Genomic DNA, 18,876 nt, shown 5'->3' on the forward strand with positions numbered 1-18,876 from the left:
CGGGGGTTAGAGAAGTGCGGTTGCCCATTTCCTGCTTTGAAATGATGTGTGCACAGAACAGAGAAGAGAAACTTCCTTGACTGTAGAGTTTTGTATTCTGGCAGTGTAAGGGAAGACACTCTTTCAAATGCTGTGACACATTCATTTAAGATAAACGGTGAAGTTTTATCAGAGGACCATGAGTCGTGGATCTAAAAGTAAAATGGAGAGCGTCCGGAGCGCTCTGCTGAGCCTACAGGAGAATGAGAAGTTGGATGAGCTCCTGGGCAGAAGGTGTGCTGTAAGTTCCAAGCTGACCAGAGAGGGAGTTGCCCACTGTGGAATGACATTCTGCTGTATCTTTCGTATTTGTATCGTTTCTGGTAGAAGAGTGTCTTGTAAAAGTAGAAGATATCCAAGTTAGTCCTGGTTATTCTGGTCGCTACATAAAAATGTTAAAGACTGTTTCAGCTCTTAAGACTTCCCTCTCTCGTGCCTTTTGTGGTTAAACATCATATCCTGAATTTTATTGAGCACAGTTAATAGTCGAACCCTCAGTTGAGAACTTTTACACTTTATATTTAACTTACATTAATGTAGTTTCACGCTTGTCTCATCTGCTTTTCGTTACTGTATTTGCTTATCTTGTATTTGGTACATATCTTTAAGTAAATTTGAAGTCGAGTCTTGTCTTAACATGAAGAATCTACTGTATGTCGATGCAAATGCAGTTTAAAAAGAATTGCTGACATTAGGTCATCAGAAAGGAGGTAGTTGTATCAGGAAATGGTAGCTGAACCATTTCTTCCTCTCTGTCAGAATTAGACGCTAACCTCGGATCTAGTGTTACTGCAGAGCAGAAGTTGCGTTATTACTGACTCTCTTTTAGTCACATTAGTTTGCACTCTGCTCACAGCTGTGCTATAACCAAGCTGCCTTAAAGACTTGTACACCTGCAGTGGCAAATTAAAAACATCACTACAAAACACCAGATTTACATGTGAACTGTGATAAAATGCTCCCGATAAAGTGTCCTATCAGCGCCGAACTGTTTTCAGTGCATGTGTTGTCTGTGTGTTCAGTCCATGGCCACTGCAGTCGCACAGTTGCTCATGGCTCTGCCTCACAGTCCATCCACATGGAGCCTGCAGCAGACTGGAGTGGTGTGCTTCGTCAAAGACAACCCTCAGCGCTCCTACTTCATACGGATGTATGATCTGAAGGTAATCTCTTGCACAGTGGTGCTCTTATACCAAGAATTTGATCACAAGACAATGTAAGAATATTCAGGCCCTCCTCAGACTGATGATCTCTGTCTCTATGTTGACCTTCTGAAACGCTACAAACCTGTCACAAGATGACTAATCCTGACTGACTCAAATCTGGAGTATTATTGAGAAGCTGAAATACTAACAAGGTTTTTTTTGTTTTTTTTTCCCACAGGCAGGGCGTCAGATTTGGGAGCAGGAGCTCTACAACCAAATTGTTTACTGCTCGCCACAATCATGCTTTCATACGTTTGCCGCAGATGTAAGCACACCCTTACTCCACCTCTTCCTGCACCTGTGATTGTTGTCTATTACAGTTTGATTGTTGTCTATTACTGTGCAGAAATCTGTGATCGAATCATCAGCAGGTCACATATCTTTGTAATATTGTTTGACTCCATGTTCATTTGTTACACAATGCAGGACTGTCAAGTGGGACTGAACTTTGCTGACCTACAGGAAGCAGAGGCCTTTCAAAGAGCTGTTGAGGAGAAAATCAACCAAAGACACAACCGCCAAGGTCAGTGAGGTCCTAGTCAAAACAAAACTGACGTTTACATTTATAGTTATAGAGCATGAAATACATTTTTAATGATTCATAGTTTTGCCACTACTACTACATGTTTTTGTATATGTTATTGGTCTTATAAATTGTTTGCAATGTAACCTGGAAAAATTAATTGAAATCCACTTAAATGAAGTGATTTTTGGCAAATTCAGATTATTCAAAAGTGATAATGCAGATGCAAAAATAAATGATAATTGTTAACTAACTACACACTTTTTCATATAAAGAATAGAGAATTGTTTTAAGTGTATTCTAGCTGAATAAATATTGGATTATGGTGTGGTAAAACCATGCAAACTGGTTTCTCTCCTCTCTTTGTTATGGACAGACAAGAAACAGCGCCCCCTGCCACCTACTGGTAAGACAGCAATGAAATTCTAGACTGCAATATGCTAATGTATTAACACGTGCAGCAAACTGTAGGAGTAAATGTATGACTTTCCCTTTTTTCCGTTTCCTGTCACTTCAGACAGAAGTCCCCTGCCTCCACTCCCACCTGAAAAAGGTGCGTGACTCCTTCACCTCAACATGTCTCGACTGTAACTTGAATTGTACCACCAGCTGAGGTTAAGTACCAACTTGTGTGTTCTCTGTATCTCCTCCAAAAGCCTCACCTGGTAGCCCTGGATCTTTTCACATGGCCACAGTGGACATCCAGAACCCAGATATCCAGTCTTCACGCTACCGCTCGATGCCCTCACCCTCTTCTCCCTTAGCTGTGACTGGCAAAGACAAGAAGAAGGACAAGAAGAACAAGAAAAAGGGCCCCAAGCTCTCCAAAGCAGACATAGGGGCACCAAGTGGATTTAAGTGAGTGTCTGAGCTGACAAAGGTGTTGCCTCTGATCTCAGGCAGTGACCTTTGATCATTATCTCAAGAGGATGTTGTTTTGCAATATTTTCTAAAAGTGTAACTGTATGGCGCTGTCTTCTTTTGTTGCCTTCATGTCAGGCATGTTACTCACGTGGGGTGGGATCCCAACAACCTTGACCCTGACCTGTGGAAGCTGCTCTCCCAAGCTGGGATCAGTGAGGCTGAGATGAGGGATGAGAAGACGTCTCAGCTCATCTATAATGTCATCGAGCAGTCCGGAGGCATGGAGGCGGTCAAACGGGAGGTGAACAGAGGAGGTGAGACCGTATCATATTCTACCTCCATCTCACTGCACAGTACAGCCTAATGTGACGGTCTAAAGCTTGGGCTGGATTGTGATGAATATCTTGTTCCACTGCAGCTTCTGGACCTCCACCCCCTCCACCTGGCAGACAAGGGCCCCTGCCTCCACTGCCAGGCTCCAATCTCTCTGCCCCGACCCCTCCACCTCCACGAGGCCGCTCTGGCCCCCTGCCTCCCATCCCAGGCCAGTCCCCACGAGGTTCCCCATCTGCTCAGCCACCGTCAACGCGTGGAGGCATGCCACCCCCACCCCCACCAACAAACAGAGTTGGACCTCCACCACCACCACCACCTGCACACTCTTCGTCCTCAAGGTTTCCTCCCCCCCCAGGTCCGATGTCCTCCCATCAGTCGCCTCCTCCCCCGCCGCCGTCAAGCCAACAGCATTTCCCACCTCCTCCTGTCCCATCTGCACCCAGCAGAGCAGGTGGAGGAGGAGGAGGAGGCCCTCCACCTCCTCCACCACCCCCTCCTCCTCCGCCTCCTATGGCTCCTATTTCTTCAGATTTCCCACCACCTCCTCCTCCCACCGGGGGCGCAGCACCACCTGCCCCTGCACCCTCAGGAGGGGGAGACAGCAGAGGAGCTCTGCTGGATCAGATCCGACTGGGAAAGAAGCTCAGAAACGTAAAGCAACTTCCTTTGCTCCAAAACATTTCACATATGCTATATATGACTACACAGGTTTTAATTGACGTGCTGCAGTGTGTCATAATTAATCTTTGGCTTGCAGATGTTCATGTTTAAATGCTGTCCTCCTGTTCTGGTGTGTTATAGGTGACAGAGAACCCTGATCCACCTCCATCTTCATCTCCAGCATCAGGTGAAGGCATTGTTGGTGCTCTCATGATGGTCATGCAGAAGAGGAGTAAAGTCATCCATTCCTCTGGTAAATATTAGACGTTAATTACATCTTTACACAAAGAGAGAAGATGTTTGTTCTTCTGACAATGCATGAGCTGAACCAACAGGAGCCAAACAAAGTTTATATTTGTCCTCTGTTTCAGATGAAAGTGAAGATGAGGGTGGAGATGAAGATGAGGATGACGACGAATGGGACGACTGATGTTGAGGTTCTTGTTTGTGAGGATTTTTAACTTAGTTCAACTGTGATTTTAGGGAGAAACCTCATGTTGTTCCATTTTGCAAACTGGATTTTGAGGTGTATATGAGACAAACTGTAGGTGATTAAATAAACAAGTCAGTCAATGTAAAGGACTGTAAAGGACACACTTAAGAGAATTCTGAAATGTTTATATATTTGTTCAAACATTTCCAGTGTAGGATTGATCAGCATGACAGCACATAGCACTGTGTTACTCACAATGAAGGTGAATGGAGGCTCTGACTGGATATATCTTGTTCCTCGTGCTTCCATGGAAAAGAGCCATTTTTAAAAATAAGTAAATACAGCTTATGACAGAACACCACCAATCAAATACTAAATCTGAGCCAGTTTCAGTCCCATTTTTGTAATAACATACTGTACATGAAAATTATGTTCCTGTATCATTTTCTCAAACATCTGTGCAAAGATCCCCAAATTCCCTCTAATACCGCCACCGACAAAGTGCATAACTGGAAGAACACTGTATGCTTTACATACCTGAAACACTCACATACTGTAGGTCACTAGAGCACAGGACAGTAAAGGAGTCATTATATGACAACATCCAATGGAATTAGCTTAACAGAACACATTTCACCTTACAAACATCACAACACACCAAGGTTGGAAACAGAACAGTAAAATGTACAACTTGCAACAAACAACAACAGATACAACAGCATGCAACATCTGCATTTATGTCATCATACTATCTTCATACAATACAAGAGTAATCCATGACCATATATATTATATTCACAATCAATATATTACATTTTTGTTTCAAGATACTTAAAAAGACCATACTTGTGGTTTTGCATGTTGTAGCTCCGTAACTACATGTTACATTTACTTTACATGACAATCAAGCAATTTCCAAAACAACAAACTTGAAATATGTGTTGCATGTTATTGTTTTTTTCTCACAGTAACACTGTAGTTGCATGGTAATCCAGGTGTGTTTTGAAAACTCTTCCTTGGTGGTGCTTTCAAGGACCATCCAACATCTGACAATTAATGATCAGTGTAGAAGCTTCCCTGCTTTTATGTCGAGTAATGGAAGCAACCTAAAAGACAAATAATAAGCAAACATGGACATTGTGAAAAGGACTGTGTGTATTTTTTGTAGTTTCTTGCTCTAAAAATGTTGATCCTCCACAGAGATTCTGAAGTTGCTGAAGCAGGGGTTTCCTACAATCTCCTGAATATACCAACGGGAAAAAGTTTTTGAAACGATCCCTATGATAGGTGATCAAAGTATCAAGTTGATTTAATTGCCAAACGAACATGAAGTGATACCTGAAAGAAACGTACAGTATTCTTTGAAAAGTGGTCGTCAGTAATGTAAAACATACACAATCTGTGTTTTGGCTGACACCTGCAAAACCACCAATATAGTTCTTTAACGACAGCATGAAAGCATCACCCGCCTAATGAATGGAGGTAACACCCAAACATGCATGTCAAACATAAAAGTCCACCATAAAGTCCAGACAGGCCAGTGTTGGACAGTGTCAGCCCCGTCCCCTAGCCGAGGCCTTGGTCCTGGCTCTCTGTGTGCCTGCGGCTGGTTCGCTTGCGCTGCTGCTGCTGTTTGGGACTAAGCTGTTCCCAGTAGGACTGGCAGTACTGGTTAATCAGTCTAATCTCAGGTGGGAAAGGTGTGGAGACGAGGGACGACTGCGGGTAATGTCCCGCTTGGCGAGTTTTTGGCTCTTCGTCCTCATCTTGAGCAGTGAGAGCTAAAACGATGTCTCGATCCAGGATGCGCAGTGCCACGCGGGCCACTGTGTGTTTAAAGTTGTTCTCAGTGGCGAGGCAGTGGTAGAGACCTGCATCTGATTGGTTTAGAGACTTCAGGAGGATGCCGTGGTTGGTCTTCAGGACACCTCCCACACGGCTGAGCTGTAGGAAAAAGAAGAAAATAGCGAGAGGGTCTAAGTGAGGGAACCACGTGTTTGAATTTGTACCAAGTGGCAACCCAGCATGACGTCACCCATTGGTTTGTGAACTGCCGTTCTGACGCCTCGAGTTTGCAATTTGGCCGTCGCCATCTTGGCTTTTTGAAACCAGAAGACACCATATTTGGATGAGAAGGTGGAGCTGAGGAGGAGTGAGGGCTGGATCTGACCTGGTCCGAACTCTATCCTGATTGAGGCAGGTAACTGTGCTACAGTCTGTCAATCACACGGTAGCCCCACCCTAGTGTATACCCTGCTTTATCATTTATTTTCCTCTAAATGGGACCATAATTTAAAGAATGAACATCAAGTTGTATTGAAGAACACGAGAAACTAGAGATTGAGACCATAAAATGTTTACTGTGGTAATAAATCAAGTGAGAAGTAGACTTCAATACAATAGGACGTTCTTTATGCCACCAGTGGAGTCGCCCCCTGATGGTCATTAGATATAATACAGGTTTAAGGCATCAGCTTCACTTTTCAGACCTGGAGTCGATGTCCCATTTTTATATACAGTCTATGATTTCTACACAGATTACAAATAGGAAAGGGGTTGATCCCCTTAAAGCAATTAGGTCATCATTATGGATAACATGCTTATTCACTTTTTTGCTGAGTGTTGGATGAGAAGATTGATACCACTCTCATGTCTGAGAGAGTGGTACCAGTGTGGCTCTGTCTGACAGCAATGAAAATCACCTACCAGCACCTGTAAAGTTCATGCTAAATTCCCAAGTCTAAAAAGAACAAGTTGTAGTTTTATGGGGAGTATGTATCGGACTATTTCTCGCTGACAAGACTCACATTTACCAGTGTCAAACTGAGTGGTATCAATTTTTTCATCTAACTCTCGGCAAGAATGCAAATAGCAGGATTTTCCAAAATGTTGTAAGGTTCCTTTAGCGTGTACTAAAATGTAACTGTTCTTCCTCACCACTTTCCTCTTTCCTTCCCTCTGGAAGAGCCACTTGACGGTGGCCTGAGGCGAGCGAGGCTGACACTCCAAGAAGGTGCTACTGCCCTCCACCCCAAACTGCACTGTTTCTCTCAGGCGTTTCTCCACTGCAAAGATGAGGAGAGAGGAAACGGTGACATGAAATAAAAATATATAAATTCTTTGTGGTTGTTAAACACACAAAATAAATTGCCACACCTTTGGCATTGAAACCTCTGCACTGCCTCAGTGGGTCACCATGTTTAACATCCTGTCTTCTGCTCCTCCTGAGAAAAAGACCAGAATTAGGAACAAAGTTGACTCAACAGATACTCGCTTTATTCTCTAGTAACAGTGCACTGTGAAGCTGTGAGGCCTCCCTGACCTCTTGGTGGAGGGGGTGAAAGCAGAGCAGCTCTCTCCATCCCAGGCACAGTAGGGGTCACGGGCCAGACAGCAGTCAGAGCAAGCCCTGCCATACACACCACAGCGGTGCAGCGACACCTGGGTCAGCCCCGCATCCGATGACACGTACAGCTGTTGCTGTGGCGACACAAACAAAACAAAACCAACTCAGTGAGGCTGTTAAGAAACTGTTGCAAAGTAGGGACTGAAATGTTTTTTTTTTTTGAAAATAAATTTGCTTACTCTTTTAGAAGATATCTTCATTGTTTTGACAGGAGCTCTGGTCTGTAAATCGAAAAAAGAAAAATCAACAGGATTTTATCTTCAGATGAGTGTTTTAGTCATTTCAGGGCCACATATCTAAACATACCCGAAAAACCTCCACTTCCTCTAGTGTGAGTTCCTCCATGGTGAACGGGTCCTTGGGCAAAACAATGACTTTTTGCACAGTGCCTCGGTCTAGAAGTGAGAGAAATTATATTCAAGTCTTAGATTTTCTCACCAAAACAATCCTCCCACCAGATTAGTGCGTTCACCCCTGCAGCTCTCTCACCTGTCCCCAGGAAGAGCACCTCGTAGCGTCCGTCCACAGCATCCACCTGATCTACCACCAGGGCAGTGAAGCGGTAGTCCACACCGGTCCTCACCACCAGGGGGCGGCGGTGGATTGGATAAACTGGGTGGTACATGAGGGGATGGGATCTGATGAAATCCACAGCCTCATCTGAGAAGTTCTTGGAGGAACGGATACCAGGAGTGAAGGTTCCCCCTGGACACTGGATGAGAGGAAAAAGAAGAGGAGAAGCTTGTCGATGTATATATTTGTTTAAATTATTTGAAAGAGGTTTGTGTATGGATGTTTGTGGTGTGTTTTTTATTATTGTATCTCTTTGGAGATAACATCACTGAGACATACTGTTCCAGGCCGTGGGTAGGGAATCTTGCCAGTGTACTCTGTCCACTGGTAATTATGACCATGTTTGTGGGCAAAAGGTCCATTGAAGACGTTGCGGATATCAGCCATTGAGTACACGCAGACTGCTGAGCCCTTGAACACAGAGCTTTAACAGAAACAATTGAAGGTAAGAGGAGATGTTAGCAGACATTTGCACCAACTCCTAAAATGAAAGTTTGCATCGTTTCTACAAAAATGGTTAAGAAAGTGAGTTGATGAGGTTTGGCGAGGTTTAAATCAAGTTTCTAAAAACAACTCACCCTGCTGTGGTGAAGAGAGCATACACCATAGGGTTTCGCTCATCCTGTGTGGGTTGAATAAACACGTCCCCTGGAAGAAGAATGATATGCAAATCCAATAACTCTGTATAAAAGCAGTTGCAATTAAAACGCAATCAGTTTAAGCACGGTGCTTATTTTATCGTGGCCTCACGTAGTTCATCAAACCGTGTCTCCACTCCATCTTCTCCTATCACTGAACAGATAAGACGAGCCTTCAGGAATGTCGTCCAGCGGTTCACCAGGGACTTCTGCCCTCCTTCATCATTCTAGGCAGGGAGGAAATTAGGTCATGATTCAATATGTACAACACGTTTCACATTACAAGGTACGCTGTATATCTTTCCACCACATATACAATGTGGTTCGGCTTACCAGACACACTCTTCCCACCCTGGCTAAAACAGTGGGGCTGGCCCCGCCGCTGGAGTCTAGACTCTTCTCACGGAAAAAGAAGTACAGCTTGTCATCATTCCTTTCTGCACTGTCAGGGATCTGCTGGATCTGAACAAACACAGGCTCTAAGGGGATAAAAACAGATAAGCAGAGAGGGGATTGATGCAAGTGGTTGTCAGATAAAATGAGAGGAACCATAACCTGTAATCAGCAACATTTACCTCCTCACACCCACATTTACTCACCGTTGAGCCACCTGGAGTCATACTGCTCCGTCCTGATTGCTGTCCTCCCTCCCATGGTCCTAAACAGAGCAGCATCTGTACTCATGAAGTCAATATGGACCCCTGCATATAGGTTACCATCTGCAGAGGTGAGCCAATGAGAGAATAGAGAGGTAAGACTTTGTGATTTCTGAAGACATTTAGATTTAAAGATTTTATGTTTTTTCTGCCTAAAAATAAAGCATGCCTTACTGATTAGAACTGCAATGTTCTCCTGTGTGGGATCATAGGAACATTTTCCCTTCCCTGAATCCATGTATCCAGGGACCAGCCTAAACAGGTAGTCCTGCAGAGGCAGAGAAGATGGGGAGAATATGAATAAAAATAGACAGCTAAAACGTCACATGGGAGCATGGGGAAATCATAAACAAATCAGTGTCCCAGTTTGTAGTCCTGAAATATTTAGCAGGACAGAGCTTTCCAGGGCTATAACTGCTGTAAATCCCACTCAGGGAACTGTAAACGTCTTTGCATTCACCTCTGCCCTCCAGCCTCTGTTGATGAATGTGCAGATAGGCTGGTACGCCCCCGTTCCACAGGTGTAGAGGTGGGTGCGGTTCCACGGCTCTATCAACCTCACGAAGTTGGCACACTCTCCCTGGACAAAGAGGAGTAAGACAAATGGAATTCAAACATCATCGTCGTCATTGTCCCGGCATGAAAGCACAGGTCTGGGATTTTTTTTTTTTTTTTTGAAAGGACAGGATGTAAACAGACGATCCCACCTGTCTTCCCTTTCCTGTCATCTGACATTCTCCCTTTCTCTTAGCAGATGCTGGCCAGTGGATCTGTTTTTTTGTTTCCAAAAAACACAAAAAAAATAATACTGGATTATTAATGATCACTGCATTTACAGCCACACAACAAAATAGCAGAGTGGGTTTCATTGTACGCACAATGAGCGGCTCCTTGTTGACATTGTGCATGTCCAGAGCCACCAGGTACTCCCGGCTGCCCAGGTAAAGACGGCCCTGATCCTGATCCATCAGGAGGATGCGGTAGTCGCTGGTGTTGAAGGAGAAACTGAAGGGCCGTGCTGCCCGTGTGTCCATCAGCTCTGTGAGTAAAAAGTTCCAGCTCTGTTAAAAACATCACTTTATTTGGAAAACCAACAGCAGGGGGAGCAAAGTTCGCCTCTCGACAACTATTCACTTCTTTCCCTTTATGCCTTTAACATCTTTCATTACTGACTTGGATGAACTAATGGTCCCTTGGTGTTCTCACTTCTTTTCTGGAAAATGTGTGTCACTGATTAAATATAACTCAACTTAGAGCATTTTAGGAAACATATTCGCTTTTAAGATCTCAATATTTTATGTGTCCTGACTGTCTGATTGAGTTTAAGGCACCACATGCCTTGTGGAGACGAAAAAGCAGGTCCCTTAGGAAACACGGTCAGTGGAACTCGCTGCTAATTCTTAAGATCAGGATTGTGTTCAGCAGAGCATAACCTGTTAAGACATGCTGCAGTGGAAAATGTTTCTGCTTTTTTTTTTTTTGTTCTCCTGAAAGCTTTGATTGAACAATTTTCATCTGCTGTGAGACAAATGGACTCCGTACAGCACTCCGCCTCTGAATGTGAGTTTTTTTTCTTTTTCCATCCTGCCATCCAACAATTGATTGCATCATTTTACACACCTAAAAAAAAAAACAACACATACTCACACACACACACACACACACACACACACACACACACACACACATCTGTGGCATGTGCAAAGAATTGACAACCATATGTGCGTCCTGAGACATGGTGGACTCATGTTAAAGACAGCAGGCTTATATAATGACAAATGTTCACACAGACCCTCAGAAGCCGGCTTACGGGGATTCAAGAGGAAGCGCAATCTTTATTTACATCAAAGTGCCTGCCATCTTCCTTTTGAGGTCAATGTTAACAGGATGCAGTCAAGGTGCCACTAAAATAAGCGATGCAATCGGATCTCCGGACAACACGGGATGGAGTCTCGGAAGGTGGGACGAGGTCCGGTTCTGTTCCTGAGAGGTAAACACAGGATAACAAGCCTCTGGCCGGGCTCCACTGGGCCATAGTGGATTCACTGAAGAGGCTAAATGTAGAAACACCACACCCCTATACATGTCTCCATTCTCCAAAAATAGCAAACAATGTACTGCCATCATCTGGTAAACATTCAGCAAACACTTATCCCCTGACAACATTCTGACACTGATAGGGAAACACTGGGAAGGACATACAATTCAAGTATGGAGCTACAGCTGGGACACTATAAGCTCTCATGTTACAACATATTGTCACTAAGGCACTAATGACCATTGCCGTTTAGTCCCTGCCCTATCTCAAGCATGAACAAACTGGTGACAGCACCGTGAAGGCATGAGCTCCTAAAACATGGCCTCAATTACACCGCACATTTTGCTCTCTAGCAATGCTGACTAATTCTATCAAATGAGACTCAGTCAATCCCTTTGAAGTGTGCGCACAACTGACACAACTTCCCAGCGACAGAGGAAACAATACAAGACCTCTATCCTCTGCAGGCCTCCTGTACCCCAGAGTGTCACTCCGGACGGCTCATTCGCTCACAAGAGTCACATGTCCTCCAGCCGCCCCAAAACCTCCTCCACAGGCGCCTCAGGGAACAAAGAGACCCGCTGTCACTAACAATGAACAATAAAACCTTGGAGTGGCAGAAAACAGTTGGCGAGTAAATCCAACTTTTCTCCTTTTTGTTTGGCATTAGGGGGAGGGGTGGCCGAGGTCTGTCTGAGCTCACCAACAATCTGATAATTCAACACCTCTCAGCTGTTTTAAAGAAAGCTCCCGTGTATGAATCTGTCATGAGGAGCTCTGTACCGATGTGAATTCCTGAATCTTCCACAGGAAGGAACAAGATAAAGTTCAAGACCAAACTTGTGTAATTGGTCGGACCGCTACTTTGTACACCCTGCTGCAAAAAAACACGCTGTTGTGTATAAGCTGTTTACCGAAAGGGTATTAGTGTTAAGGGTCATATAAAAATGCACTGCAATTACCTTCTCAAGCCTTAAATGGAACGATGGCTGAATACAACAACCATGAACAGCATGTGCACAGCTGTTTTCAGTCGTTCAAAATCCGTTGTATTCAGACCAACACTGCATGACGACTGCCAGAAGTTATTACCCACAGACCTCATGATAGCTCACCTCTAATCTGCTTCAGATGTCTCTTGTTTACAATGTACAAAATCATAAATGTTTCTCATTAAATCATGGCACTTCAAAAAGATAAGACACCAAAATACTTTGACTCTGCCTGGACCTGACCTGGGACCAGAGCGCTTTGACTCACCTCCACATCAAAGCGCTGAGGAATGTTATAAATCTGATTCCAACCTCTAATTCTCACTTGCAGGTACTTCAGGTGTGACGTGGGAGGGTTTCTGTGAGCGTGAGCGTCCGCATGTGCAGGTGCACTTGAAGTGACAACATGATAGAGGTGCAGAAATAACTGTAATCATCCAGCATTGTTTTGATCAAAGGTGTCATCCACACATCTGTAACATGAATCTCCGCCATTAGAGTTAATGAGGGCAGGGAGTAGGCGACACGGGGAAAATCCCAAAAGCCCACAAAAAAGGATTTAAAGGCACTATCCCATCTTGAATCTACATCTCGCGGGCAAAGCATTATGGTTCTAAAATATCGTTTTGCTCTTCTGATCAGATTTCAGGTGTTTCCTTTTTGTGTCACAGTGTCAGACATCAATAACAAAGAAGAACCGACAGGTCAGACTAGAGTGCGTGTGGGTTTTAGGGTGTGGGAAGAAACTCTGTTGAAGGGCACTACCAGTAACCAACCCCACGTAATATCCACCTTTTGTTTTCAGTGTTGCACTGTTTGACATGTGGCAGGAAATACGTTCTTTACATATGTATGAAGAGGAAACATAACCGGTGGTGTGGATATGTGCGTGGGTGTGTGCATGAGTTTGTGGGACTTTGTGAGAGACACCAACCAAGTCAAAGAAACTATTATGGCAATCCCTGCTGTCAGAGGAGTTTTGGTTAATCTGTATGAGCTCACCTTTGAAGGAGAGGCGAACCCTGGGAGCAGACTGCTGCAGGCCTGAGCCTCTGTAAACACATAAGGCTAACAGGAGGAGTTGGGCTCCAGATGCTGTCATGGTAACAGTCATGCAGGTAGCCCACAGAGATCTAAATCTGGACGAAAAAAGAAAGAGGAGTGAACTATTATTATAGAGTGCCCCATGAGAAATACAAGACAGAAAAAGAAGGAAGGACAGGCAAGAGACTCTCTCTCTCTGTCTCTCTCTCTCTCTTTCTTTCTTTCTTTCTCTGATCTCTGTGATCAGAAGTTTGGCCCCCAGCCTTCCAAGGCGAGAGGTATAGTCTGGCAGGAGAGAACAACGTCCAAATCTTCACACCTGCTCTGGAAAATATGACAGCCCTATTATTTATTTAAAGTGTAAATGTAGTGAGGTATGTGTAAAGACTGTATAATGTTATTTGAAAGCACAGTCACATGGAAAAAGTCTGAAAAATGAGATCAATGTCATTTTGTACATTATATTAAACATGTTATATTTTCTTTTAATATATATTATTCGTCCACATTTTCATAGAAAGCAGTTCAAAACAAGACTCTGATGCCCATCAGTGATTCCCTTGGCCTCTTTCTCTCAGTCTTTCAACAAAGCACGTCCACATACTTTTAGAAGTTGACGAGTGAAATACATGACAGTTCAAAGAAACAGGTAGTCGGCGCTGAAACCATCTCTGACAGTTTAGGGGTGTTGAAACGTAGCCTAACTGTTAGACCTTAACTCTGCATTCATTATGTATCTGCACTTTGCTGGAGAGGATCCCATATAAATTATGAATACTAAAAGCTGAGTCCACAACATCCATTAAATTGTCTCCCTGAAGGTGTGCTTTGCTCAGGCTATAAGCCATCCCACGGGCTTTTCTTTTTCTCATGACATCCGTGTAGCCAAGGCCTCTGGTGACACATGGTACAAGGCTTGGAGAAAAAAAAGGAGGCTTTTAGGGAGAGGTATTCATGGGGAAAAACTAGTGAGATTTCACAAAATGTTTATTATATTTCACAATAAGGAAAAAACTGACGTGTGACACATTCTATAAAAAAAATATGTTCCCATGAAAAATCTGAACATTCTGATGAAATTGCAGTGGCTGGCTTGGTGAACATTTGGAAATTAAAAACAGAAGCGATTGGAAACGCCTCACAGGCTTCCTGGCATAATCACACAGTTGCCATATATCTTCTCACCAGGGAGGCTGGATCTCTACTCCTCTGATCAAACACTCTATAAGTGCTGTCTATAGTATGTTTGCACCATGAGGTGTGCAATCAAAATGATGTGGACACACATTTTGAAGATTCACAGGTATTAATCACCACAAAAAGAATCACTCATTAAAACAACACTGGTCACATTGACATATATATATATATAAAAAAACAAATAAAAATAAACATTGTCACCAAAAATGTTATTCAGCTAATACTAAAATGAAATGAGCATATGCCTATATGTACACCACAGACACTTTTTAATCCCCTTCCCTTTTTGATTTTCTATAATAAGGCAAAATATCCATGACCTGGTGACTCTGTCTTAGTGTAGGTATGATTAAAATCCATGACCTCTCTCCTGTATTCAATCTGCTGTCATTAATATGAAGATAGAAAAAGAATGTAAAGGTAAGAATTCTTATTAAAATATATTTAAATATAGAAAATTGCCAATTAGAAAATGTGACTAAAACATTATACTGTGCCTGAGGGGCTGTGTGTGTGTGTGTGTGTGTGTGTGTGATGGCCTGAGTGTAGTTTTACATGAATGACGGTATTTCTGCTGGTTTTCTGTGTTGGGTGTTAACGACAGGACAGATTAAAGTTCTGCTGTAGTAATATATGGTTTCCTTTTAAAAAAAAATAATTATATGATTTCTATAACCTAGTTCTCTTTTTTCCGCTGAGGAGTGCGCACTTACCTGTGAACTCAACATCCAGAAATAGGAACCGAACAAATGTGTGCACTTCAGTCACCTTCCATTCAGACTACCATACAGAGTAACTAAACATGAGTTAAAAGTTAAACCGCAGAGAAGTTAAATGTCCTACCTTTGATTTGTTGAGTGTCTCGACAGCCTCTGAGCCTCTCAGATCCACAAACTTGCGCGATGTTACCGCTGCATTCCCCGCGTTTTGCGCCTCGGAGCTGGATTGGAAAAATCTCTCTCAGCAGCGCTGCGCAGGCACAAAACAATCCGATAGGTTTGCAAATTCCCCTTGAGAAGAAAAAACAAAACAAAACAAAACAAAAGGCTGTCTAATCAGTCGCTGGAACCGACTGCATTTCTTCCATGAAACGTTAAAAGAAAACGGGGAAACGCACAGATGATCCCTGAACGCTTGCTCCACTCTATCCAAAAGTTTACGCCTGGAAGGCAGCAACCATCACCGGGATGTGAGCAAGATGTTGGTCCACGGATCCTTTAAAAAGGCAGTTTGAGTGTGAATCAAGTGACCAGGTGCAGGTGTTGGGAGAATGTCTGCCCCGCTGTCCTCTCCCTTCTGTTCTGCCCCCACCCAGCCTTCCCTCTCCTGTTGGCCCACAGCAGCATTGGACCAAACCTCTTGGTGCACCATATGGGTATGATTAACCCTGTCACTGCTGGTAAGTTCAGCACAGTGCTCCACTCTGCTGCAAACTGTTGTTAATCTGTCAGCTCAGTCGTTTTCTCCTGGCGGAGTTTATTTAACCTGAATAATTCAGTTAAATGGTGATGGGCGTGCAGCCACAGTTTTTTATATAAATGTTTTTCTCATGCACTGGGAAGGGCCGCAGACAATTCTTTATACATGATGCAGGGGCTGAAATCCACTATTAAAGAGGAGCAGAAGGAGGGGAGGTCTGCTACTTGGACCATGCCACCATTACTCTTTAGCTCTACATGAGAGCCAGGTCAGGCGAAAAAGATTCCTGAGATTCCTGTGTGGCTGGCTCCAGAGCTCATGACAACGGTGACAAAGCAACCAGACTGGGGGGGGGGGACGGGGACTGAACGTAAAGGACATCCATCCTGTTCACGGAGCCTTGAGCTTGAAATTAAAACAGCTTTTAGAGCTCCTGTCATCCTTACTGGCTTTGTGGTGAGCTGTGACGCGGTGTGGCGCACTAGAACCACAAAAGCAGAGGGTGAATGTATTCTGAGCAATGGCTCTGCAAGACAGTAAAATAAATTAAACACATGAGGTGATGTGGTGTGCCAGTCTGGAAAAAGGTCACAAGGGGAGGGCAGCTCCAGGCAACAGCCCAAAGTCCAACTTCCAACTTTCTGAACTTATCTTTAATGCACATTCTTGGGTTTGATTCATTGTCGCAGGGAGACGGGGTATGTAAGCAGTGACCTTATCTCAAGTTGGGGATCAGCCAGATGTGATGCACAGGCAGTGACGTGTCAAGATGTGTCCAGGAGGGAGTCTTTGTTTCCCGCCCCACAGGAGGCATCCCTCTGTTTCCAGCTGAGGAAATGAGTCACGAGTGTGTGCTGAGTTCAAGTTTCCGTGTGCGCTCAACTTTGACCATGGACACTAGCACACTGACCAACTCCCACTGCTTCACAAGCACCAACCAGCGTCATCCATATCTCTCACTGAACCACCCTCCATCCTGTGGTCTTATCTGACCAGCATGCTCCCACTACACTGCCTCAGATAGCAACAGCTCTTCACTCGTCATTAGAAGGGGTTTTTTTTTTTTTTCTTTTTTTGCTCGGTGTGTAAGTAAAAGGGGCAGGGAGTAGTGGTCGGAGAGGCCCGTTACCTCCAACATGATGAATGGATTTTGTATCATGGAGACAGACATTGCGGATTAGAAAACAAACACTCGGTGTGTTTTGCTGGTCCACAAAGAGCTCTGTCAGGAGGATCTTCTCGTCTAATGGATAGGTAAAGTGAAAAGCGAGGTAGATGTTTATCCCTGTAGGCCAACCCAAGGCTGATGAATCCTGGGGCCCCCAGACACATCAATCATGACAATACTAGGGGCAGAGTATTGTCCCCTTGAGGAACAGCAACCCATTATTTGACCCACTGATGGTCTTTCCTAAAGTGTATTGATGAATCGAAGACTGTTTGAACATGCCCCGCTGCAGAAAGTCCAGGGCGTCACCATAGACTACCATGACCTTGAGAGGAAATTATAGGGTAGAGAAAATAAAGGTGCAGTATTCACCAGGATTATTTTCTCTCTATTTTCAACCACTGCTCCTCTCACATGACTTTACACGTTCTCTAATTATTATCTTACAGGTCAGGAAAAAATGTAAACATCAAAATGTAAGATAAGGGAACAGGTGCGGCGTGTGACATCCATGAACTTCACACACCAGTGATTATCAAAGGAGAGCAACTTTGGAAAACATCTTTGACATGAAGGGCGCATACGTGGCGCACATTCCAGTCGCAGCCTGCTCGCCTCGCTCTGTATTGGAAGTGAGGTGATTGCAGGTTTTTATAGAGAAGGCAGCACAGGCATACCATAACTGCAGCTTCCCTGAGATGGAGCACCGTCTGCAGTCGTCCAGCTTGCCACGTGTCCACCAGGCCAGCCAGCAAGCCAGCCAGCCAGCCAACCAGTCAGCCACCATCTGCCTTGAAGACACCTTCTGCGAGGCACTCTCCCTTGCTATAAAATGCAGCTGGGAGTATCAACAGCTGTTGGAGAGGAGCTCCTTCCATACAACAGGGGGTGTGTGTTGGGACGCAGGGAGGGAGGCAGGGTTCCTGCGCACGAGAAGGAGCACGGTGAGGATGTGATGAGGGAGAGTACAGTGTCTTCAGAGGTAAATCTGTCAGCACTATCGCACAAGCCTTTGGTAATTGCCAGTTAACGATTAAGTGTCCCAGCGCAAACAGTCCCAAATGTTTTTCTCTGTTCTGAGTGTGCGCGACTTCGGCTCCATCTTAACCTCTGTGACAGACATTGCTTGTGCCCAGAGGATCATGGGAAAAATCTGTCATGCCGAAAAAAAGTGAGAACAGAGTGCAAGTGGCTCTCTTGTTGCATGCCAACATACATGTACACAACACGCACGCACTTGCTCTGCGGCTTTAATTAGAATTCAATTGATTTCTCGTACTTCCCTCCCCATGCCCTCCCTCCCTCCCTCTCTCCTCTCCTCTCCCTGCACACATCCTTGAGTCACCGGACTCCAGGTGAATTTCAATGTCAAAGACAGGAAGGTAACGCAAGCTCTGCAATCTGTTCACTCTGTCAAGTGGTTATGTGTGTGCGTGCGCTTGTGTGCGTGTGTGTACAGTATGTGCAGTGTGATTGGTGGGGGGCAGGCCTATTCGTCTGTCTGGTGTGATCGTGGCTCTCTGTAACTGGGCCCAGGCGCGAGTATGCACTCTGTGATCTCCCAGATAAGAGTCATCCATCTGCTGTGTGTATCTGTCAGGACCCAGGCAGCTCTGCTTATCACTGCACTCATCCATTTCCCTCAATCATGCTCACTCCATGCTCCTTCCCCATCCCTCTCT

At 44.4% G+C, this 18,876-nt stretch overlaps 2 protein-coding genes across 3 annotated transcripts; one reads left to right on the forward strand and one right to left on the reverse strand.

Annotated features, from left to right (window-relative positions):
- The first annotated feature begins 47 nt into the window (after nucleotides 1–47).
- wasb (WASP actin nucleation promoting factor b) lies at nucleotides 48–5,206 on the forward strand. Of its 2 annotated transcripts, none has more exons than XM_071477013.1 (11): nucleotides 48–280; nucleotides 1,062–1,202; nucleotides 1,423–1,509; nucleotides 1,671–1,767; nucleotides 2,144–2,173; nucleotides 2,285–2,320; nucleotides 2,424–2,625; nucleotides 2,767–2,945; nucleotides 3,050–3,618; nucleotides 3,769–3,880; nucleotides 3,999–5,206. In XM_071477013.1, exons 1-11 carry the CDS (start codon nucleotides 179–181, stop codon nucleotides 4,055–4,057), a joined length of 1,614 nt encoding a protein of 537 aa, XP_071333114.1. In that variant the 5' UTR covers nucleotides 48–178; the 3' UTR covers nucleotides 4,058–5,206. The 2 variants fall into 2 exon arrangements, with proteins under 2 accessions (XP_071333114.1, XP_071333115.1); XM_071477014.1 differs by having other exon boundaries at nucleotides 137–273.
- LOC139620937 (semaphorin-3F-like) lies at nucleotides 4,229–15,930 on the reverse strand. Its single transcript, XM_071477012.1, has 18 exons — nucleotides 15,451–15,930; nucleotides 13,366–13,502; nucleotides 10,212–10,372; nucleotides 10,041–10,103; nucleotides 9,794–9,913; nucleotides 9,508–9,601; nucleotides 9,277–9,396; nucleotides 9,011–9,156; nucleotides 8,790–8,904; nucleotides 8,618–8,687; nucleotides 8,319–8,463; nucleotides 7,956–8,178; nucleotides 7,773–7,861; nucleotides 7,646–7,687; nucleotides 7,383–7,540; nucleotides 7,217–7,284; nucleotides 6,998–7,125; nucleotides 4,229–6,004 (listed from the first exon to the last, which is right to left on the reverse strand). Exons 2-18 carry the CDS (start codon nucleotides 13,475–13,477, stop codon nucleotides 5,627–5,629), a joined length of 2,232 nt encoding a protein of 743 aa, XP_071333113.1. The 5' UTR covers nucleotides 13,478–13,502; nucleotides 15,451–15,930; the 3' UTR covers nucleotides 4,229–5,626.
- Nucleotides 15,931–18,876: the final 2,946 nt, after the last annotated feature.

Source organism: Trachinotus anak, unplaced genomic scaffold, assembly GCF_046630095.1.
Source record: "Trachinotus anak isolate AG129_WGS33_773 ecotype Australia unplaced genomic scaffold, CSIRO_AGI_Tana_v1 ptg000004l, whole genome shotgun sequence".
Lineage (NCBI taxonomy): Eukaryota > Metazoa > Chordata > Actinopteri > Carangiformes > Carangidae > Trachinotus > Trachinotus anak.